Here is a 24,820-nt window from a genome sequence, read left to right as displayed (position 1 = left end):
ATGCCCTTGAAGCATGTTCAAAATATACGTAAGAAGAAAATGTCTATAATTTAGGATTAAGGACGAGAACACACTATTTTTCTCCTTAAACATTGTCCACACACAGCACGCAGCTTGTTAAGGACTTAAACTTCTTTTTTGATTTTTAAAAAATGATAGAGCCACCTCATCAAGACTAGCATCTTCGAGCCGATCCCTCAAAACAGATCACCATCTTCCAAAATTTCATAAACACTTGCCAATGACACAACTGATTTACCCCAATAGCTATCGAAAGCGACTCCAAAGAGTTTTATTACGGGCTTTTTAAAATAACCGTGGTATCAGCTTGCACATACCTCGACTAAGAGCATTGTAAAGCATTGGCAACTCTTATCCATAGTTCACACTATTGAAATGATATAGCATTATGTTATTGGCTAGTCTCTTGGAGTTCATGCAAACTTAGCAAAAAATAGAATATGATTCAATTATGTGATACCACTAGTTGAGATAAAGATCCACTCTTGCTGGTACGCTACCATTATTCCAATATCTGCCACAAGTACTTTAATCTTGTTGAAGAAATTATATGTCAGTAGAAAATTGTTAAGATTAGTGCCTCGAGAGCTGCAGATTAGTTGTACTAGCTGCTGAAATTCAGTTTACAACTTTAAAGATTGGATTAAGTTTTGTTCTTTCTTTCCAACAAATTGGTATCAGAGCATTGTCATCTTGAGGGACCTGTGAGAAGAGAGTGAATAAAAAACACAAGTTCTTTCTATATAACCATTCTTTAAACTGTTATCTTAAATAGTTTATGGAAAATGAATTCTGAAATAAGCTTTCTAATTCCACCCATCTTCAATGGTGAGAATTATTAAGCTTGGACAATTAGAATGATGGTTCATCTTGAAGCACTGGATCTATGGAAAGCAGTAGAAGAGGACTATGAAGTAACTCCTCTTGGAGATAATCCAACAGTAAATCAGATGAGACATCACAAGGAGAGAAAGACAAGGAAAGTCAAAGCCAAAGCATGTCTTTTCTCTGCGGTATCTCCTTCAATTCTTACCAGAATTATGCAAATGAAGTCCGCTGTAGAAATTTGGGAGTATTTTGAAAAGGAATACCAAGGAAATTAAAGAGTTCAAAATATGCAAGTGATGAATCTGATTCGGAAATTCGAAATGAAGAGAATGAAAGAATCAGAAACCATAAAAGATTATGCAGATAAACTACTTGACTTAGCCAACAAGGTGAGATTGTTTGGTAAGGATTTTACTGATGAAAGAATTGCTCAAAAAATGCTTGCCACACTTTCTGAGAAATATGAAGCCACAATCTCTTCTTTAGAGAATTCTAAGGATCTGTCAAGCATTACATTGGCAGAACTTGTTAATGCTTTGCAGGTATTGGAGCAAAGGAGAATAATGAGGAAAAAAAGGTTCTGTTGAAGGTGTTTTTCAAGCTAAATCACAAAACGAGTCATACCAGGAAACCAAAAAGAACCAGAAGCAAATGCAAGGCAATAATTACAACAATCAGGGAGGAAGTAATCCACCCTGCCCTCATTACAAAAAGATAAATCACTCTCAACAGAAATGTTGGTAGAGATCGGATGTTAAGTACAACAAATGTGGTTAATTGGGCCATGTGGAGAGGGTATGTAAGTCACAATCGCAACAAAAAGAAGCCAAGGTTGTTGTAAATCAATATAAAAAAGAGCAATTGTCTGTAGCAACTTGTTTTGCTAGCAAAAACACTTCTGAAAATTGGTTGATTGATAGTGGATGTACAAATTATATGACCAGCGATCAAAATCTCTTTAAAGATCTAGATATATCTGTTATTTCCAAAGTAAAAAGTGGAAATGGAGAAAATCTTGATGCAAAAGGCAAAGGAATAGTTGCAATTCAAAGTCCTATAGTTTTGAAACTTTTAACTGATATTTTTTGTGTTCCTGATCTTGATCAGAACCTCTTAAGTGTTGGACAGCTACTTGAAAATGGTTCCAAAGTATTGTTTGAAGAAAAAACATGTGTCATCAAGGATTCTGATAATATGGAGATTTTCAAGGTTAAGATGCGAGGAAAGAGTTTTTCCTTGAATCTATTGGACGGGGAGCAAGCAACAGTTGTCTGATTGGAAAATGATTCAGAGTTATGGCACAAAAGACTCGGACATTATCATCATGATGCGATACTCTTCATGAAAGAAAATCAACTCGCAGAAGGTCTCCCGAGCCTTGAGAAAAATTTGCCTGCTTGTGGAGTTTGTCAGTATGGAAAGCAAACAAGGCTTTCTTTTCAGAATTCATTATGGAGGAAAAAGAATAAGCTACAACTTATTCGTATGGATGTAGGTGGACCTCAGAAAACACTATCTTCAAATGGTAGTAAGTACTACATTGCCTTTATTGATGATTGTTCCAGATATTATTGGATTGATTTTCTGAATTTTAAATCTGAGGTCGATGATGTATTCTGGAAATTTAAGGCTTTTGTGGAAAATTAGAGTGGTTGTAAAATTCAGGTGATAAGAACAGATAATGAAATCGAATATACTTCAGAAAAGTTTAACAACTTTTGTAATGAAGTAGAAATCGAGCATCAGCTAACGGCACCCTATAATCCTCAACAAAACGGAGTAGTGGAAAGGAAAAATAGGACGCTAATGGAGATGACAAGGTGTTTGCTCCATGAGAAAGGGTTGCCAAAGAAATTTTGGGCTGAAGCTGCCAATACCGCAGTATTTCTACTAAACAGATTGCCAGCTAAGGCTTTGCGAAAGAAGACACCATTTGAGGCTTGGTTTGGTTACAAACCTTTGCTAACAAATCTAAAAATATTTGGTTGTCTTTGTTTTTCTTATGTACCTCAGGTGAAAAGAGATAAACTGGATAAGAAGGCTGGACCTGGAATCTTTGTAGGATACAACAATCTATCAAAAACTTACAAGATTTATCATCCTCAAAATGACAAACTGATTATTAGCAGGGATGTCAAGTTCGAAGAGAATAACACATGGAGCTGGTAAGATGATGAAAAGCAAAAGAATATAGAATTTCTAGCTGATGATGTTGATGATGAACTTGTTAGAGGTACAAGAACACTTTCTGAGATGTTGCAGTTCTAGAACCTGCAGGATTTATAGAGGCTGCGAAAGATGAGGAATGAAGATATGCAATGTAGGATGAGCTCAAAATGATAGAAAAAACAACACATGGGAGCTGGTTGACAGACCATCATACAAGAAGGTTATTGGAGTCAAGTGGTTTTATAGAACTAAGCTCAATCCTGAAGGTTTTGTAAACAAGTACAAGGCCAGGCTAGTTGCAAAAGGGTACGCGCAAATGTTTGGAGTAGATTTTTCTGAAACTTTTGCTCCAGTCTACCGTTTGGATACGATAAGAATGTTGTTAGCATTAGCAGCTCAACAAGGATGGAAGATCCACCAGCTTGATGTGAAATCAGCTTTTCTAAATGGTTAGAAATTAGCTTTTCTAAATGGTTACCTTGAAGAAGAAATCTTTGTAGAACAACCTGAAGACTTTTCTATCAAAGGCAAAGAAGACAAAGTGTACTTGCTAAAGAAGGCATTGTATGGTTTGAAACAAGCTCCTAGAGCTTGGTATAGCAGAATTGATGCTCATCTTCTTAGTTTAGGCTTTCAAAAAAGCCTCAGTGAGTGCACGCTCTATATTAGAAAAGAAGATCCTGATTTAACCATTGTCTCTTTGTATGTAAATGACTTGCTAATTACAGGTAGCAATTGGGACTTGATCATTCTGTTCAAGGCTGAAATGATGAAAGTTTTTGAGATGACGGACTTTGGTGAAATGTTCTATTTCCTTGGAATGGAAGTTCAACAAAAAAGAAAAGAGATCTTCATAAGCCAGCAGAAATATGCCAAAGAAATTCTCAAAAAGTTCAAAATGGAAGATTGCAAGTCTACTGCAACTCCTATGAATCAAAATGAGAAGCTTTGCAAAGAAGATGAGCTAGAAAGGTTGATGAAGGACTCTATAGAAGTCTGATAGGTTGCCTAATGTACTTGACTGCAACGAGGCCGGATATTATTTATGGCGTGAGTTTACTTTCAAGATATATGCATTGTGCTAGCGAAATTCATTTTTAAGCAACAAAACGTGTGATTAGATATGTCAAAGGTACTATTAATTTTGGCATAATGTTCAAAAAGACACCAGATTTTTAGTTACGTTGATTTTCTGATAGCGATTGGGTTGGTTACTCAGATGATATGAGAAGCATCTCAGGTTACTGTTTTAGTTTTGGTTCTGGAATATTCTCTTGGTGTTCAAAGAAACAAGATGTTGTGGCTCAATCAACAGCTGAAGCATAATACATTGCAGCTGCTTTAGTTGTGAATCAAGCCCTTTGGATTCGGAAGCTGCTGGCAGATTTGTACATGAAGCAAAAGAAGAGCACTGAAATCCTTATGGATAATAAAGCTGCAATTTCAATTGCAAATAATCCTGTCTCTCATGGAAAGACAATATTTCAAGATCAAGCTTTATTTCTTAAGGGAGGTGCAAAAGAATGGAGGCATAAACATGGTGCATTGCAGAACTGATTTTCAGAATGTTGATATTTTAACTAAGTATCTACTTAGAGCAAGATTTGAGTTTCTTAGAGAAAGACTTGGTGTTACTGCTCTTGAGTCAAGGAGGAGTGTTAAGACTAGTGCCCCAAGAGCTGCAGATTAGCTGTACTAGCTGCTGAAATTCAGCTTACAGCTTTAAAGATTGGATTAAGTTATGTTTTTTCTTTCCAACAAAAATGAAGAGAACTATTAGGCTTAAAGAACCCAATATGTTGAATATTGAAGTGAGACCGGTCTAAATGGAGCAGACTAGAGTGAGAATTCACATAGCAAACTCCAACGAGCTTATGGCTGAGGTTTAATTATTGTATTTTTCAATTGAAACAGTGAGAAGAGATGTCATGGAATGCAGAATGCATAATGTATGAATCAATTCTATCTATACGGTAATTTTAAGGGGTGTATTAACTCATCAATTATAGTCTCTACTCCAACAAGCATTGGCGCAATATATTACTGAACTTATGAGAAAAAATTGACTAAACATATCTATGAATAGTCAATAGATAACAAAAATATGTTCCACCTGTAGAGTATACTTTAAAACCAAATAACACTACTAAATGGAAACTCCTCGAGTGCCACGTCAATCGTCATTCACCTGTTACAGGTCGCCACCAGATTCATTGCTTTTGGTTTGAAATCAAACCTTAAACCAACTCCAACTGGTGTCCCCACATCCCAACTAAATGAGATTAATAAAGTTAAACTGTGAACCCCATATATTCACCAAGTAAGTCCATGGAAAAGCTATATAACTAAACCAATATCTCAACTTTTTCCTTGACAATCAAAAATTAAGTTCACTAGATTATCCATAGAATACAAGAGAAAATGACTCAGTGTTTGAGGACACTAACCGTACAGGGTCTTCGTCATTCTATTGTCCAGAAAGGATAATCGAGATTGTAGGTGCAACATAGGTATAAGACCCTCCAATCACAGCAGGTAGTCTAGTCCCAAAGAAAGACCTCAACAAGGTGTTCAACCCAGCAACAAATAGTGATGTCTGAATAACTTGCGCTTTTTCCTCCTGCATCGGGAAGGTATTCTTCAGTTAAAATGTACGACACTACTTGAGGTCAAAAGAAACTCATATCTTAAGTAGTTAAGCAGATCAATGTGTCTCGAGGGCTCGCGTTTCCACCTCCCATTTGGGGAACAAGAGCTGTAGGAATGTTAACTATGGTACTAAGCATAATAAGATAATGTTGAAATCCAAGAAGAATAGCTTCAACTGCATTTCAACAATTAGACAAAATCAGCTTGAAATACATAGGATGAAACCAATTTAAAACATTTAGCATCACCATACACATAGAAGCGTTCCGAAACGCTTTGCTCAATAGCACTAACGGGAAAACAAGTAAATACTTTGCAGAGTAAATATGATGCCTGTCCAAAATATTAGCTTATAGAGTCAGCTTTTTAGCCATAAGCTCTCTAAGAATGAGAACAATTCGTGTGAGACTATACTGATGGTAAAGGCATCTTACTCGACTATAAGACAGAGACTTTGAGATGTATGTTGTTCGGGATCTTCAGAAATGTTGACAGATGCGTGTAGGATCCTTCCAAAAGTAGTGTAAGGATCTGACATAAGTGCGGCAACATTTTTGGAGAGTCCAAACAACATAGTTGAGATGAATAAACCAAATAGACCCCATCCACATTGCAACCAAATTAGCCTCAATTTGATGAATGTAGTACAATTCCGATGCTGTTTCAACAACAAAAAATGAAGGTGCACATTTTGGGAGCTTTTTCCCATATCAGAACAGTTTCTAGATTCCAATTTGCTGGCTAAAAACATAAACCCCACAAACCGAAAACACGAGTTCTTAAAAGAAACTAGAAAATGTGAAACCAGAGCAAGTGATGTTCACTATCGTCGTAAGGCAATACACATTGTGTTATTAAGTAGTAATTCACTGAGAAACATTAAGTCTTCAGGAAGAAGAAAATGGGGTCACAGGAATCAGGACCCATAAACCATATGGGTCTAGACTAGCTTGCATACACTTCGATTAATCCACCTGTTATCAGCAAGTAATCACTGAGAAACAGTAAAGGACCCATCTGCTCATAGAATTTGAAAGCACTTACTGGGAATTTTTTTTTACCAAAATTTGTTTGGGTTCACAAGAATCAGGATCCATAAACCAAATGCACCTAGACTAGCTTGTATGCACCTTGATTATTCCACCTTTTAGCCTACTATCTCACATCACATTGTCCAACCCCAAGCCCATATAAGCTCACTATTAAGTTTTGCAGACTAAGAATTGAAATCTGAACCAATCACTCGTCCTTGTCATGCTTAAAAACAACTATAATGTAGAAATATAATATGCTCAAATAAGCCAACAGATATCCACAGAAATATAATATGCTCAAATTTAATATGCCTAGCTCGAAAACAACATGTGCATACTACTGTGAGTAGTACATTGGTGGAATTGAATACTAATGGTTCTGTGAGTAGTACATTGTGGCAAAGCTTTGATTATCCTACTGTACATTGTTACCAGGGATGAAACTTGGGAGAAATGTTAAAACAGTAGAGGTATGGTCACTGACTTCTTGGATAAGCGAAGATGTATCGGCCTCAGGGTCTTTTACTATTGGTATAGACACGAATGACATTGATCAATGGAGAATATGGTGGCTAGGAAGTGGGTTTTGGACAAGATGTTGGGGAAATGGGACGTTTGGCAATGTATTGCGAGATGTACATGTCAACAACAACAACAACAACAACAAACCCAGTGTATTCCCACTTTGTGGGGTCTGGGGGGGTAAGATGTACGCAGTCCATACCTCTACCTCTGATGAAGTAGAAAGGCTGTTTCCGAAAGACCCCCGGCTCAAGTTACGAGATATCAAACAAACACATAGTACAGCACAGAAGCAGATGACATAACATAGATACTGCAGACCATAAGGAATATAAAACAGAGTAAAGCAGGAATGCAGGAATATAAAGCAGAGGAAAGCACACAGATTCGTAACAAACATAGAACACGGAACACGGAACAGAACATTGAATACGGAATCATACCAGGAATACACCCCCACCAATTACCTCCCTACATTAGCGACCCGAACAGGCCCTACTCCTCTGCCGTAATTCGCGTCTTCCAGACCTTCCTATCTAGGGTCATGTCCTCGGTAAGCTGTAACTGTTCCATGTCCCGCCTAATCACCTCACCCCAGTACTTCTTCGGTCTACCCCTACCCCGTCTAAAACCATCCAACGCTAGCCTCTCACACCTACGGACCGGGGCATCCATGCCCCTCCTCTTCACGTGTCCGAACCATCTCAATCGTGCTTCCCGCATCTTACACTCCACTGAAGTCACCCCAACCTTCTCCCGGATAGTCTCATTCCGAGCTCTATCCCTTCGGGTCAGTCCACACATCCAGCGCAACATCCGCATTTCTGCCACCTTCATTCTTTGGGTGTGGGAGTTCTTAACTGGCCAACACTCCGCTCCATACAGCAAGGCCGGACGGACTACCACCCTATAGAATTTACCTTTAAGCTTGGGCGGCACCTTCTTATCACACAGCACCCCCGATGCAAGTTTCCACTTCATCCATCCCGCCCCGATACGGTGCGAGACATCCTCGTCAATCTCACCGTTACTCTGGATCACGGACCCGAGGTACTTGAACTTATCCCTTTTCTTTACCTCCTGCGCTTCTAGCCTCACCACTACCTCATTCTCTCGCCTTACGTCATTAAACTTACATTCCACATACTCTGTCTTGGTTCTGCTCACCCTGAACCCTTTAGACTCCAGAGTTTGCCTCCACAGCTCTAATTTGTCGTTCACACCCCCTCGCGTCTCATCTATCAGGACTACATCGTCTGCAAAAAGCATACACCACGGCACCTCCCCTTGGATACGCCGCGTTAACACATCCATTACTAGCGCAAACAAAAAGGGACTAAGAGTAGATCCCTGATGCAATCCTGTCAGGACAGTGAAATGCTCTGAGTCTCCTCCCGCCGTCCTCACCTGGGTTTTCGCTCCCTCATACATATCCTTAATTACTCTGCTATATGCCTGCGGTACTCCACTCACCTCCAAGCATCTCCAAAGCACCTCCCTGGGGACTTTGTCGTACGCCTTTTCTAGGTCGATGAACACCATGTGCATGTCGAAAGCATAATTGCAAAATGACAGATGTGCAAGATGTTTAGTTACCTATAGGTCCGAAGTTGCTTGCACTAAAAACAATTTCTAGGATACACTACAGACATTTTTTTTCAGAAAATACGAATACTGCAGCTTCCAAACAACTCTTGATGCTGACCATGTTGTGAGTGTGTTATCTAATTGAGCTTCTAATGTACGGATTCTGCAGAAAAGGTTTCCACCTCAATTATGCCATTCTTAAATATCATATCGAGACTTATTTTCATCTAATCTAGGGATTTTGCAGAAAAGATTTCCACCTCAATTATGCTATTCAAATATTTTCTTTTTAATTTTACTGTGATGGAATAAATTTGTCACAAATTTTTATTATATTATTATTTTTTAAAAAATTTTAATTATGATGAAATACTCAATTTGTCACAAATTTAGTTACGGATTTATGATTTGTCACAAATATGTTACTGTCTTAATTTTTATGTGACCAAAAAAAAAAATTATATTTATGCAAAAGTAATCTATAATAAATTTGTCAAAATTCTGTCACAATGATGTTCCGTCTCAAATATTCCATCACAATTTTACTATTTTCTTGTAGTAGTGTAATTACCTTGTACAGTTGATTCTTGCTTCTCAGTTTTCTCTCTAAAAACTCCCGCTAACTTTGGTAAAATTTGTCGTATGGTGGATAATATCAAGACTAAGCTAGATATTATCCCTGTTCGGTGGAGTAATCCAAATCTTGGTGACTTGAATATTAATATTTACGGATTCTACAAAGTTAATCCTGGCAGTGCCAGTGGTAGAGGAACTGTAAGGAATCACTTGGATCCTACGATCATGGCGTTCACAGCTTACTTTGGATACTCTTTTAATAACTTGGTTGACGCTAGAGCGATCAAAATTGATTTGAGATTGTGGATTAATCATGGATTCAATACTCTTACTATTGAATATGATTCCATGATTGTGATTAATATGATTAACAAAGTCACTACCACTGCTTGGAAACATCATGGAAGAGATCAATGACATTCGTTCTTTGCTGGCTGAAGGATCTTTTCAATTCAACCATATCTTCAAATAAGGAAACTCTATTGCAGATCTTTTAGCCAATATGCTGACCAAGGTAGAAAAGGGGAGTAGTTCTTCATCGAAAATATAAGCTCACCATAGAGGATTATAGTTACAATAAAGAATGAGAAAAGCGGGCGGGTGTCCAAACTTCAGAAGTCGGCCAAAGAAAAACATTTTCATCTTTGACCCAACCTGACTTTTTCCTTTTACTGGATGTGTCAATCTTTCTTTTAAACTTAGACACTCTTTTGGAAGCTTAAGCTGTATTAGGAGCAACCCTCCTTTTTTGTTTTTCTTTTACTTTGTCTCAAGCCTAACTATAGGAATGGTTTCCTTCCAGGTTTATTTGTAAGAGGTAAGGTTTTGTCCCCCTCTATATATTCCTTTTAACTTGTGATATTAAGTGCCCCATGATTTGGGGTTTACATAAAAAATATTTAGGGTGTAAGGCCGCAAAAAAATATTTTCCTTCCTTTTCTTTTTTCTCCTCTTTTGACTTTATTTTTTGGCTATTACTTATATAAAATTTCAAATTTCTTTATATTATCCAGTAAAAAAGAAATGAATTTATAAAGGAGGGAATAAATGGATATTTGGTGCATGCATCTGTCCTAGTGTAGAATCTGGCCACGGACGCTCAAAATATAGTTTAACCTGTAATAATAGATTAGATATATTTTTATCAGATTATCAATTAACATTTTTCATAAAAAATTTATCAATAATTATTTTAGTAAGGAACATGATCTATTGGATAAATGTTTTTACACCAACGGAACCTAATTAAATTCAGAATTAGCAAATTCAGAGTAAAATAATAATAAATTATGTACCTTAAAATTCGCAGCAGATATTTTGATATTGTTATAAAAAGAATCGTCCCAAATCTGCGTTGAATCTTTTGAAAACAAAGCTTTGAATTACAAACTAAATGCACTGTCTTGGTGCTATTGTTAATGTAATTTTCTGACTCAATTTTCTTCTCCCATCTATTTTCTAAAGAAGAAGTAGTAATATGTATAGGGGTAGTGGGCGGATAAATAGTTACTCAGTAACTATTCCCCTATTTTTCAAATCCATAGTTACTCCCTCTTATCTTCCTTTTATCAGATAATTAAACAAATATCGGGTCGGGTCGGTCGGTCCACATGGGCGACCAATGACCCGTAATCCAACATCTCCCACTTCGCACATGGTGTACAAGACACGCACCAGTATGACATCAACAAGTCACCAATTCATACGACAAATAGTTTGTGCGACCTGTGAGCATCACGAGCTTTACCTATAAAGTTTTGTAGGTTTCATATAGGAATCCAATCACTTGTGGAAAGAATTCTTTACTAATATGTAGATACTTATACTCACAATACCCTAGACATCATTCACTACTTCAGTAGTTACTTATCCGATCTCTCATCTTCTTCAAGAGGTGAACTCGAGTTCATGATTAACTTTATATACACAATTACACTTGACTTTTGTATGGTTAATGTAATAGCCGGCTTGTGTAAACAAGTTAAAATATTTATTTTAATTGTCTTCCTTTTCTACTCGAATCTATCTGTTCCAAATCAACTACTTTTTTAGACATGCTCTCCATTGACGAATCTCTTGTGGCTATTAGTAACATGATAAGTAGCAACACCGATCGAAACTTCAAGAAACGGTCAATGGTCTAAAGGTATTTCAATGAAAAGTTAAAATAACTATGAGGGTCTCACACAATAAAGAAGCAGGGATTTATTCTTTCATTAACCAATTGATCGCTAAGCACACATGGTATGAAACATGTGCTACGATGTTATCACCTTATATTGGAGCGTATGCCTCAATATTTTTAACCATTCAACATTGTACAGATCTATGTCTAGACATCTCTAAATGTCTAACCTTTCTTTCTTTAGTGATCCTAAAATACGTATTCTTAGAGAAACTCACATCTGACTTTACAAAACAAATCACAATCTGATAGTGGAACTTATCTCTTCACGTTCCTCGACGTAAGAGGCGATTGCTCGTGTGAGAGAGGCAATCTCGCGACTTGTTTGACACACTATCAATAAAATACATTTTCAAATGCATATGAGATTAAACATAAATTCAAGACTCTTATATTGATAATAATTACAATCAAGTCATTTTACAATACGAAAACATAATCATATCCTACGTAATTCTAGAGCCATAACATGTTTCTCAAACAAGTCTCTAGATATCGCCTTTGTAAAGGGATCAACTATCATTTCTCATGTAGGAATGTATTGTAAATTTATTTCTTCACTTACTATTATGTCTCTCACAAAGTTATACTTAATGTCAATGTGCTTGGTCTTGCTGCGATATTTAGGATCCTTCATATATGTGATAGCCGCTTGACTATCACAATATAAAATCATGGACCCCTTAGAATTCTATGCAATGTTCATATGCTTAAAGAATCTCTTCAACCAAAAAACTTTTTGTACTGCAGATGCACAAGCCATAAATTCGGACTCCATAGTTGATAGGGCTATGCAAGTTTGTTTTTTACTTTTCCATGAATTGCACCATAATTTAGTAAGAAGGTATAACCAAAGGTTGATTGTTTATCATATCGGTCACCAGCCCAATCAACATTTGTATAACCTTTTATGGATAAATTGGATCCACTATAGCATAGAGAATAATTAGCAGTTCCCTTCAGGTATCGAAAAATTTTCTTTACTGTTTTCCAATGATCTCTTCCAGGATTGGATTGATACCTGCTAGCCAGACCTGCGACATAACAAATGTTTAGGCGAGTACACATCATAACATAAATCAAACTCCCAACTGCACTAGAATATGGTACTTGAGACATATCTTCCTTTTCTTTTTCGGTCTTTAGACACATTTTAAGGTTTAAGGTTTCACCTCTTACTATAGGAGTATCCATGAATTTGCAACTATTCATTCAAAAGAGTTTTAGAATTTTCTCTATGCATGTTTCTTGGAAAAGACTCAAAATTTTTCTGAAACGATCTCGTTGGATTTTAATACTCAATATATAGTCTACTTTACCCATATATTTCATGTCAAATGACTTTGAAAGCCATGACTTAACAATTTTCACATATTTTAAATTATTTTCAGCTAATAAAATATTATCCACATAAAGTGGAAAAATCACAACTATTTCATTAGACTTTTTCACATAGATACAATGGTCTTCATCGATCATGGTGAAATCAAATGAAACCACCACTACTAAAAAATGGCCAAAAAAATGATACATAAAAAAATGACGCACAGTGTCGCTTTTTAGAAAAGCGACACTGTCCATCATTTTTTTAATTTAATTTTAATTTATTTTTTATTTAAATCGACGGCCAACATCTTAATATCCGTCACTTTTTTCGTGAATTATTGTGCCAACTAATTAACAAATAATTTATAATTTTTTTTAATAAATGCGATGGATAGAGTCTTTATTTAATTAAAAATAATAACGATTAATATTTAAAAAGCGACGTTGTTCGTCGATTTTAAAATTTAATTTTTATTTTTATTAAAATCGACGGACAATGTTGCTATAATTTTTTATTTTTAAAATATTAATTCTAGAAAAGCAACGATATCCTTCTCAATTTTTAATTATTTTTATTTTTTCTGTATTTTTACAAAAAGCGACGGATAGTGTCACTTTTGTTAAAATAAATAAAAATTAACTTTATGATAAAAAGTGATGTTGTTCATCGGTTTTTAAATTTAATTTTTATTTTTATTAAAATCGACGGATAACGTCACTATAATCTTTTATTTTTAAAATATTAATTATAGAAAAGCGACACTATCCATCGCAAGTTTTAATTATTATTATTATTTTTATTTTTTTTTACAAAAAGAAATGGACACGTTTTTGTTAAAATTAAACAAAAATTAACTTTATGGAAATGGCGTTGTCCATCGATATTTATATTTTTAGTTTACTATTACATAAATAATTTTTATATTTAAAAAAATTAAATGTATTCAATTAAATATTGAATACATTTATACCATACGATTGATTGATCAAGGTAATAATATACTGTTGAAGTTATAATATAATAATATAAGCTAAATTAAACGATAATTCATCCAAGTATATACGTAATACGTTGTATTACGAGTAATATACTCGTGTATTGTCACGACCCGAATCAGGGCCTGGCCGTGACGAGCATTTCAAACCATGGAGGCCCGAAATACCATTATCTGTCTGGTAATCACGCACCTAATTCATATGATCAAAGTAATGTGGAAGAAACACAATAATTCAGAAACATGGTCATAAATATGAAAAGAAATAATAACGGGGAGATAAGGTTCCCTCAACGTCAATTAACCTCTAAACAACTGTCTGCGAAAATCTTTAACAAATGACTGAGTCAAGTAACCGTATATAAACTGGGACAAGGCCCCCAGTAGACCCCAAAACTGAATATAAGATAAAAGGACTACAGGACATAAGACCTTCCAAAACATAGAAGGCTCACCACTTGTCTCTGCAACTCTGTCTGAATGATCTACTGATTCTCTTGACCCCTAGATTGAGCCTCTGAACCTGAGAGGTTGGAGAGGGAAGGGGGTCAGCACAAAAGTACTGGCACGCAGAGATATCAAAACAAAACATAATATTTTTACAAAATATAGTTGAGAGCCATTATAAAGCAATTTGGTATCAAATCATTTTAAAGCTCATGGGTGTAATGCAATAGTTTCTCAACAACAATGAAATGCAACTGAGCTAGGTGGAATACCCTACATAATTTACACCAACTGTCTAACCTCGGTTACCGCCGAGATTAGAGTATAAGTGAGGGAGAGACACTCAAGACCACAAAGCATGGTGTCTCGACCCACTGGTAGTGCCCAAGATCACTTAGCCCGGGCTCCTACCTATAGTCCCAATTTGGAAATGACATGAATTCTAGTACACAAGATCACTTAGCCTGGTACCAATATTTCGTGTCGGCAAACACGTTTTCCAGCGATGTGCCCTTACATCTCAAACGCCTTCTTCGGGAATCCACCTTTCTCATGTAAAATCAATGCATTCAAATTTCATCTGATTCAATCACGTATCATGTTCTGTAGGGTATCGTCATACCCGACTTGCAAGTCCTTAATATCACTTCCACATATGCATAACCATGTAAAAACCAAGGTGCTTCATCATTTACAAGTGGTGAACAATATTTATTTCAAATTCATGCTCTCTTTTGTTGATCACAATATGATATGGGGTATCAAGACATTATCATGGGAATTTAAAAGCAATTTATCATTCATATTTATCAAACTTCCATGGAAAATCTCAAATCACATATGCATGGTTTCAACCATTGAAGTATATAGGCAAAAAATTCCCATGACATAAAGAAAAATGACTTATAAATCATATTGAAAACAAGTTATTAGCATTTGATTGAAAACCCCCGTTTAAAAGCATGCATGTTCATAAAACTACACCCATGAGATTTTTGGATAACCCCACGTACCTCTATTTCCAAGGATAATGGATGTTTCTTGAAGCTTGCGGATTGGTGATTCCAAATATGTAATTATCTTTGAAAACCTACGGTCGAATCTTGAACTATTTGGATTTTTTATTTTGAAACCCTAAGGAGAATCTTTGAGCAATTTTGATGAATGAAGATGTATTTTGGGGTCCTTGAAACTGAATTTCGTGTTTTAGGTCTAAGTAAGGATGGAAAAGGACCACTTTGCCCCCAAAACGGAGTGTTTAAGTCACTAGAATTCTTTACATAGGCGCCACCCGTCCCATTGCCTATGTTCACATAGGCGCTGTCTAGGCTATCACCTATGTTTACATAGGCGCCGCCTAGGCTATTGCCTATGCTTTCCAGTGGCCATGGGCGATTGGTTAAGCGATGCATATCACTTTGAAAGATCATAATTTCTTGCTCGGGTGTCGAATTTTAGCAGAATTGGCATAGTTGGAAAGTTAACTCGAATACCTATCATTTGACACATAATGATCTTCCTAATTCAACATATACAGGGAGTTATGGTTGATGGAAGCTGACACACTTTACAATGTCCACTAAAACTTAGTCGATCGAAATAGTTTCAACTCGTCCTTGTGTTGAAGGACCTCTATGGTCTAAATTCAAGCTTGAATGGACTCACATGCTACACAATAATTAACATGCTGCATTGGCATAGGATTTTTTTATGGCTTCGGGATAACAACGCATCGAAATCAAGGTCTATATTGTAACCCGAAATGCGGGGCGTTACATGTATATATATATATGTATGTATGTATGTATATATACGTATCTCTCATGTAGTGATGTAATTAGTAGTCAAAGCTAGCTAACTAAATCTATATCCAAATATTTGAATAATACGTTAACATCATATAATCGAGGTAATAATACACTATTGAAGTTATAATAATGAAGCTAATTAACCAATAATTCATCAGATTAATACATTGATTACGATATATATATAATACTGTATTCAAAAATTAATTAATCAAAAATTGTTTGTAGTATACGAAATGAATTGACATTATTATGCGATTAACATCATTAATTTATTTACATAATTTATTTATAATTATTTTAAAAATAATAATTCCATTTATTTTTTAATATTAATTTTATATAGTTACTATATTTATTAAATATCAACCTAATTCAATTCAATTTTCCTAATTTGTTTGATTCTAGCCATTTTATACTCAATTTGTATCAATTGAGTTTAATTTGACTCAATTGAAATCCCAAATTCAATCTTTTTTAACCCAATTTCTAATCCCAATTTAACTCATCTCCTCAATTCTAATCTCAACCGTTCATCATATTTGATCAACGGTCACTATTAAATAAATTTTCTCTAATTCTTTTTTTGAAATTGGACAAGTTCAGACTATTTTTCTTGAACCGATGATTTGTTGGAAACAACCTATTTACCTTAGCGGTAAGGTCTACGTACACTGTACCCTCCACAAACCCCAATTTGAGGGACTAAACCAGGTTAGTTATTCTATTCATTTTCTCAAAATCTCATAGAGAAAACAATCAAAAGACGTCACCTTGATTTTTTTATTATTATTATTACTATTATGCTCAATTTATTTTAAATTTATTATCAGTAATTTTTATATTATATTTTCTATGTGACATACGTAATTTATTTATAAGAATAATATTTTTTAATTTATTATTACTAAGAATTTATTATTATATTTAAATAGCAGTCTAAGCTAATTCAATTATCTTCTCAATTTTATTTAAATTCTAGCCATACTTATATCTAATTGATGTCAATTTTAACCTATTTTTGAATTCAATTTGGTTCATTTTTTAAACCAATTTTTAATTTCCTTTTTAATTTTAATCACATCCGTCGATCTAATGAGATAGATGACTGAGATTAAATCTTATTTTTCATATAAAAAACACCCAAATACCAAAAACATAATCTAACTCTAAAAAACTTCAGTTGCATCTCTTCTCTCTACCCTCTCTGGTCGCCTTCATCATCGTCGCCATCATCGGCGACAAGCTGGCCAAGCTATCCGCACCACCACCGCGTGAAATAGCTGTCGACAACCGCCATCATCGTCGACAAGCTGTCCAAGCTGTCCGCACCACTTTCGCGTGAAACAACGACCGAAGCCACCAAACAACCGGCGACGCCCTTCATCACCACAAACAGCCGTCAATAACCACAACAGCCGGCGAAATCTCCAATCAGTATCCAGATCTTTTTGGTATTGATAATTTATTATACTCCTTCTATTTTATATGTTTCATTTTAGCAAATCAAGACAATTTTTACTTTTTTCTCATACTACCCTTGGTATTAAGTTCATGAAGTAGCATTTTATCCGTATAAATTCCGAAGTGAACTCTTGACACTGAACAACAATAATTATACAGTGTACACTTATTTTGACCTCTAGAGAATACAAATTCTTTTCCTGGGAGCTGAACTAAATAAATGTTGTACTCTGTAGAAAAGCAATTTTGGTTTTACATACAGGACATTATGAACTATCGAATTTTGTCCTCATTGCTCTCTTTATCTACTGCTTACTGCTATAAGTTATTATCTCTTTCCTTAGTATTTTGGTATAGCTTTGTCATAGTTTTTGTTCTTCTCCATGGTATAGTGTAAGCTACAGTTATCTAGCTAATACCACTAAAGTTGCGGTGGAGTTGTCTCATTATGGTGAAAAAAGTTGGTTTAGTTAAATGTTGAAAAGAATAGATGAGAGAGTTGTCTCATTATGGTGACAAAAATTGGTTTAGTGTTGTCACTTGAAATGCGAATTCATGACTTGAAAATGGTTAAGTTTAGTCTCTTGAAATATGAATTAGAGAGTTGAAAATGGTTAAGTGTAGTGTTTTGAAATGTGTACTAGTGACTTCAAAATGATCAAGTGTAGTCACTTGAGAAGTGGATTAGTGACTTGAAAATGATTTACTGTAGTGACTTCAAAGGTGAACTTGTGTTTTGAAATTAGTAAAGTGTAATCACTTGAAAATGTGAATTCATGACTTGAAATTGGTTTAGTGTTTTCACTTGAAATGCGAATTCATGACTTGAAAATGGTTAAATTTAGTAACTTGAAATGTGAATTAGAGAGTTGAAAATGGTTAAGTGTTGTATTTTGAAATGTGTACTAGTGACTTTAAAATGATCAAGTGTAGTCACTTGATAAGTGGATTAGCGACTTGAAAATGATTTAGTGTAGCTACTTGAAAGGTGAACTTGTGTTTTGAAATTAGTAAAGTGTAATCACTTGAAAATGTGAATTCATGACTTGAAATTGGTTTAGTGTTGACATTTGAAATGTGAATTCATAACTTGAAAATGATTAAGTTAGTCACTTGAAATGTGAATTAGAGACTTGAAAATGGTCAAGTGTAGTGTTTTGAAATGTGTACTAGTGACTTCAAAATGATCAAGTGTAGTCACTTGAGAAGTGGATTAGCAACTTGAAAATAGTTTAGTGTAGTTACTTGAAGGGTAAACTTGTGTTTTGAAATTAGTAAGGTGTAATCACTTGAAAATATGAATTCATGACTTGAAATTGGTTTAGTGTTGGCACTTGAAATGTGAATTCATGACTTTAACATGGTTAGTTTTAGTTACTTGAAATGTGAATTAGTGAGTTGAAAATGGTTAACTATAGTGTTTTGAAAATGGTTTAGTGACTTGAAATGTCAATTAGCTATTTGAAAATGGTTTGAGTGTACTGATTCGAAATGTGAATAAGTTATTTAAAAATTATTAAGTATAGTGACTTGAAAATGATTAAGTGTAGTTACTTGAAATTGCAAACTTGTGACTTGAAAACGGTCAAGTGTTGTTACTTGAAATTGTGAACTTGTGACTTGAAAATGGTTAAGTGTAGTCACTTGAAATGTGTACTAATAACTTGAAAATAATAAAGTATAGTTACTTGAAAATGATCAAGTATAGTGACTTGAAATGTGAATTAGTTAATTGAAATAAGTTAAGTGTAGTGATTTGAAATGTGTACTAGTGACTTAAAAATGTTATAAGTGTAGTGACTTGCAATATGAATTAGTTATTTGAAAATGGTTAAGTGTAGTGACTTGAAGTGTGTAGTAGTGACTTGAAAATGGTTGAGTGTAGTTACTTGAAATAGAATTAGTTACTTGAAAATGGTTAAGTGTAGTTATTTGAAATTGTGAACTTGTGACTTGAAAATGATTAAGTGTAGTTACTTGAAATGTATACTTGTGACTTTAAAATGGTTAAGTGTCTTGAAATGCATACTTGTGACTTTAAAATGGTTAAGTGTAGTGACTTGAAATGTATACTAGTGACTTTAAAATGGTTAAGTGTAGTCATTTGAAATTGTGACTTGAAAATGATTAAGTGTCGTTACTTGAAATGTATATTTGTGACTTTAAAATGGTTAAGTGTAGTGACTTGAAATGTGTACTTGTGACTGGAAAATGGTTAAGTGTAGTCACTTGAAATGTGAACTAAGTTACTTGAAATTATGAACTTGTGACTTAAAAATAATTAAATATACTGTCTTAAAATGTATACTAGTGATTTTAAAATGATTAAGTGTAGTGACTTAAAATGTGTACTAGTTACTTGAAAATAGTTAAGTGTAGTTACTTGAAAATGGTTAAGTATAGTGACTTGATATGTGTACTAGTGATTTGAAAATGGTTTAGTTACTTGAAATGTGAATTAGTTACTTGGAAAGTAGTTAAGTATAGTGACTTGAAATGAATGATTAAGTGTAGTGACTTGAAAATGATTAAGTATAGTTATTTGAAATGTGAAGTAGTTACTTGAAAATGGTTAAAAATAATTATTTGAAATGTGAAGTAGTTACTTGAAAATGGTTAAAAATAGTTATTTGAATGTGAAGTAGTTACTTGAAAATGATTAAGTATAGTGACTTGAAATGCGAATTAATTATTTGAAAATAGTCAAGTTTAGTGACTTGCAATGCGAATTAGTTATTTGAAATTGGTTAAGTGTAGTGACTTAAAATGTGTACTAGTGACTTGAAAATGGTTAAATCTAGTTACTTGAAAATGGTTAAGTATAGTGATTTGAAATGTCAATTAACTATTTGAAAATGGTTTGAGTGTATTGACTTGAAATGTGTACTAGTGACTTGAAATGTGAATAAGTAATTTGAAAATTATTAAGTCTAGTGACTTGAAAATAACTAAGTGTAGTTACTTGAAATTGTGAACTTGTGACTTGAAAATGATTAAGTATATTGACTTGAAATGTGAATTAGTTAATTGAAAATAGTTAAGAGGTTGCTTCGATATCTCAAACAGACCTCCTCTTTTGGGCTTCAAATAACCCGTGCGACTAATAGTCGAACTATGGTGTTCTCTGACTCTAATTGGGTTAGTGACCCTGTAGATAGAACTTCCACAACTGGCTATATTATATACCTTGGAAGTACGCCAGTCTCGTGGTTCTCCAAGAAGTAGCGATCTGTCTCTCGGTCATCTGCCGAAGCTGAATATCGAGTTGTAGCTACTGCTCTTGCTGAAACCAACTGGATCACCAACCTCCTGCGTGAGCTTCGTTATTCCCTTGCTTGCATTCCACGCATACTCTATGATAATATTGGAACTACATACATTTAAGAGAATCCTGTCTTTCATAGTAAGATGAAACATATTGCCATCGATTTCCACTTTGTCCGTGAGCAGGTGCAACGCAAAGAGGTTGAAGTCAAGCACCTACATGCTGTTGATTAGGTTATTGATGTCCTAACCAAGCCACTTCCACATGCTTCTTTCAGTCGTATGTTTGACAAGTTGGGTATTGTAGACGTCAACACCAACTTGTGGGGGCGTAAAAGAGATATACGAGAATAATTTGTAATTATATACTCCCTCCGTTTAAAAAAGAATGACCTACTTTAACTTGACACAAAGTTTAAGAAAATAAACAAGACTTTTGAATCTTGTGGCCTTAAATTAAAGTTGTGTCAAATGTACCAAAATGTCCTTTAATCTTGTGGTCCTAAATATGCTATGTGGAAAGTTGAAATTAAAGTATTGCCAAAAAAGGAAAGAATTATTCTTTTTTAAACGGACTAAAAAGAAAAATAAATCATTTTTTTTTAACCGAAGGGGTATTAGTTATCTGTTTGTACCGCTATAATTAGTTATTGTATCACCTGTTGTATTACTTTAGGACTCAGCTTTGTATTAGAGCCTATATATTCTTCATTAACTGATAAATAAACTATCCATCTTCTCATTCTCTTTTCAGCAGTAGTTGCTTTGTAATCTACTCCTTGTACAAGAATTGCATAGAGGAAAAATGGAACTTCCCATCCTTCTCTTATGCATTTTCTGCTGGTTCTTCATCAAACCATTGGTTCTCAATTCTAAATCCAGCAGGAAGCTACCACCAGGTCCTACTGGTTTCCCAGTAATCGGCTCACTCCTCGAGCTAGGATCGAAACCCAACCGATCACTAGCCGAGCTAGCCAAAATCCATGGTCCTCTCATGACTCTAAAACTCGGCTCTATCACCACTGTTATAGCCTCCTCCCCCGAAACAGCCAAAGAAATCCTCCAAAAACACGACAAAATGTTCTCGGCCCGCACGGTTTTCAATGCAGCCGCTTCCCAACCGAATCCAGAAGCCACAATTGACTGGGTCCCGCCAGATAATATGTGGAGGAACAAGAGAAGAATATGTAACACGCAAATGTTCACTAACCAAAGGCTCGATTCTCTCCAAGAACTCCGTCACCAAATGGCTGAACAACTTGTGAGTCATATCAGAAAATTGTGTGAGAATGGCTCGTCCGCTGACGTAGGACGCGTTGCGTTCACTGCAATGCTGAATATAGCATCACGCACTATTTTCTCGATTGATTTGGTGGACCCGGAATCCGAGAAGGGCGATCAAGAGTTTAATGATTTGGTGCGGAGGATCATGGAGGACTCTGGAAAGCCTAACTTGTCTGATTATTTTCCCGTGCTAAAGTGGCTAGATTTGCAAGGAGTGAGGCGTCGTATAAGGCCAGCGTATTTAAGGTTGCATGAGATATTTGAAGAACAAATTGAAATGAGAATGCAAGCTAGAGCTGCAGGGATGAAGAAAAAAGGGGATTTCTTGGATGTACTTCTTGATCTATGTGAAGATGATGGGTCCGGATTTGATCGTAATAATATCAAGCCTCTTATCCTGGTAAATATTTTTCCTTGAATTTGATTTTTGGCCCTTACTTATACATAACCAAGTTCAAATTAATTTTTATTATTCAAGCGAAAAGGAATTGTTATTTGGGTCGTGAGAGGCAAATTATATTTAAGATAATTATAATTCCTTATAAGCAAATGCATATACTCTTCATATATACATATATTAATTTAAGTTGCAAGGTTAATATTTTTTACATTGTTATATATACATATATTAATTTAAGTTGCAAGGTAAATATCTTTTTACATCGTTATCAATTACCCCTCTGTGTGTGCCCTGACAGGATTTGATCATTGGTGGGAGTGACACATCAGCTATAACAACAGAATGGGCAATGGCTGAACTCCTTCGAAAACCCAACGAACTCAACAAAGTACGACAAGAAATTATCCAACAAATAGGGACAGAGAGGCCAGTGAAAGAATCAGACATGGACAAACTCCCATTCCTTCAAGCAGTTGTAAAAGAAACCTTGAGACTTCATCCAGTAGATCCATTACTCTTTACCACACAAAGCCCAAAACAACGTAGAGGTGTTGGGCTACACCGTGCCCAAGGACACTCAAGTTTGGTGAACGCTTGGGCCATTGGAAGAAACCCGAAGTATTGGGTAAGGCCACTAGAGTGCCTGAAAGATTTGTCGAATCTAGTGTGGATTATAAAGGTACGGATTTTGAATTTATACCGTTTGGCGCAGGGCGGAGAATATGTCCAGGAATGCCACTGGCTATAAGGATGGTGAATTTAATGTTGGCTTCTATTATTCAACCATTTAATTGGAAGTTACCAAAAGGGATGGCACCAGAGAATTTGGATATGGAGGAACAGTTTGGAGTTACCTTAAGAAAGGCTATTCCTCTTGTTGCAATTCCGAGCATGGAATAAAATAAAGTTATATTTTAATTTGTCTATGTTTCATCTTAATGGGATTGTCCCTATATGAGCTATGCATGAGTTACGTGTGGTATATGTAAGAAACATTTTAATCTTGAAGTTTTAAATTAGAGATGCTAGAATGAACAAAAGAAGGAGAAAAGAAGATTGTACCAAAATTTTAGGATAAACAAGAATTCCTAAACTTAAGGGGCGTTATTACATAAATTTCAAATCTTTACAAAAATTACATGAAATCTCATATTTACCATTTCGCTCATGATACATATGGCCGATCTCCTCAACCGCAACCGTTAGAAATAAATGTATCACACATGATACCCAAAGTCATGGGTAAGGCGCCTCTGGTTTAATATGTGTCACACACTATATATATATCAAGGCTTAAATTATGTATCACAAAATGAGATTTTCGAAATTTTATGTAATTGGACAAAATTATGATTAAAAAAATAGGAAAAAGGATCAAATATGCCACTGAACTATCAGAAATAACTCATTTATGTCATCCGTTAAAAGTTAGGCTCATTCATGTCATCGCCGTTATAAAACTGGTTCATCCATGTCATTACTTTTTAACGGTGATTTTCTAAAAAACTGCTTTGCCACGTGGCCTCTTATTAGAGGTCCACGTCTTTTTTTTTTTTTTTAAATTTTGATCCATTAAGAAGAATCCACCCACACCCAACCTATCACCTTAACCCACTTTAATATTACTCTTAATTTTGACCCTAGATTTAACATATATATAATCATTTAGTCTTCGAACATAAAATTTACACACTTGAATACTACGTTTAAAATAATATAGGTTAGAATAATTAATGATTTAAAATGACAAATGAATAAATTGTGATTAAAAATTAATTTATTTTGACTCTCGAAATCCGAACATCATCACATAATTTAGGACGAAGAGAATATCACATAAATGAAGGACCACAACTTTTAATTAGGAAGAATACCTAAAAATCCCTTCTAAATTTTGATTATAAGTTTTACAATTGAATGATTGATAGTCTTAATTATTTTGTGAATTTGGCTATTTGGTAGCCTTTATACTCTTTAACGTGGCTATTTGGTAGCCTTTATACACATATACACAATTACACATATATACGCACCATTCAATATATACGACTATACGTACTACTTTAAATAATACATATACTACAACATAAATATACTACAATATATATAAGTATATATATATTATAGAGTTATATACTAATTATTAAAACATATACACATGTATACATTAAAAATACATGTCTATAGAAGATATATACACAAATATCGCATCATTCAATATATATGTACTACTTTAAATAGACATATACTAAAATATATAT

At 34.8% G+C, this 24,820-nt stretch overlaps 1 protein-coding gene and 1 pseudogene across 1 annotated transcript; both read left to right on the top strand.

The window, feature by feature from the left end:
* Window positions 1–881: 881 nt before the first annotated feature.
* Window positions 882–2,124, top strand: LOC107874030. Its single transcript, XM_047414479.1, has 4 exons — window positions 882–1,079; window positions 1,176–1,391; window positions 1,477–1,585; window positions 1,721–2,124. The coding sequence occupies exons 1-4, from the start codon at window positions 882–884 to the stop codon at window positions 2,122–2,124; spliced, it is 927 nt and encodes a 308-aa protein (XP_047270435.1).
* Window positions 2,125–21,565: 19,441 nt separating this feature from the next.
* On the top strand, window positions 21,566–23,718 carry LOC107874865 (annotated as a pseudogene).
* The last annotated feature ends 1,102 nt before the right edge of the window (window positions 23,719–24,820 follow it).

This window comes from Capsicum annuum, chromosome 6 (genome assembly GCF_002878395.1).
Source record: "Capsicum annuum cultivar UCD-10X-F1 chromosome 6, UCD10Xv1.1, whole genome shotgun sequence".
Lineage (NCBI taxonomy): Eukaryota > Viridiplantae > Streptophyta > Magnoliopsida > Solanales > Solanaceae > Capsicum > Capsicum annuum.
Note: the sequence above shows the minus strand (reverse complement) of the source record. Positions and strands in the feature narration are given on the sequence as shown.

What these genes read in the sequence shown, in the direction of transcription:
- LOC107874030 (XM_047414479.1), top strand. Translation starts at nt 882, where the DNA reads ATGGTTCATCTTGAAGCACTGGATCTATGGAAAGCAGTAGAAGAGGAC. An exon ending in AACTTGTTAATGCTTTGCAG is followed by an intron (nt 1,392 to 1,476) that starts GTATTGGAGCAA and finishes GAGTCATACCAG; the next exon opens with GAAACCAAAAAGAACCAGAA. An exon ending in AAATCACTCTCAACAGAAAT is followed by an intron (nt 1,586 to 1,720) that starts GTTGGTAGAGAT and finishes AATTGTCTGTAG; the next exon opens with CAACTTGTTTTGCTAGCAAA.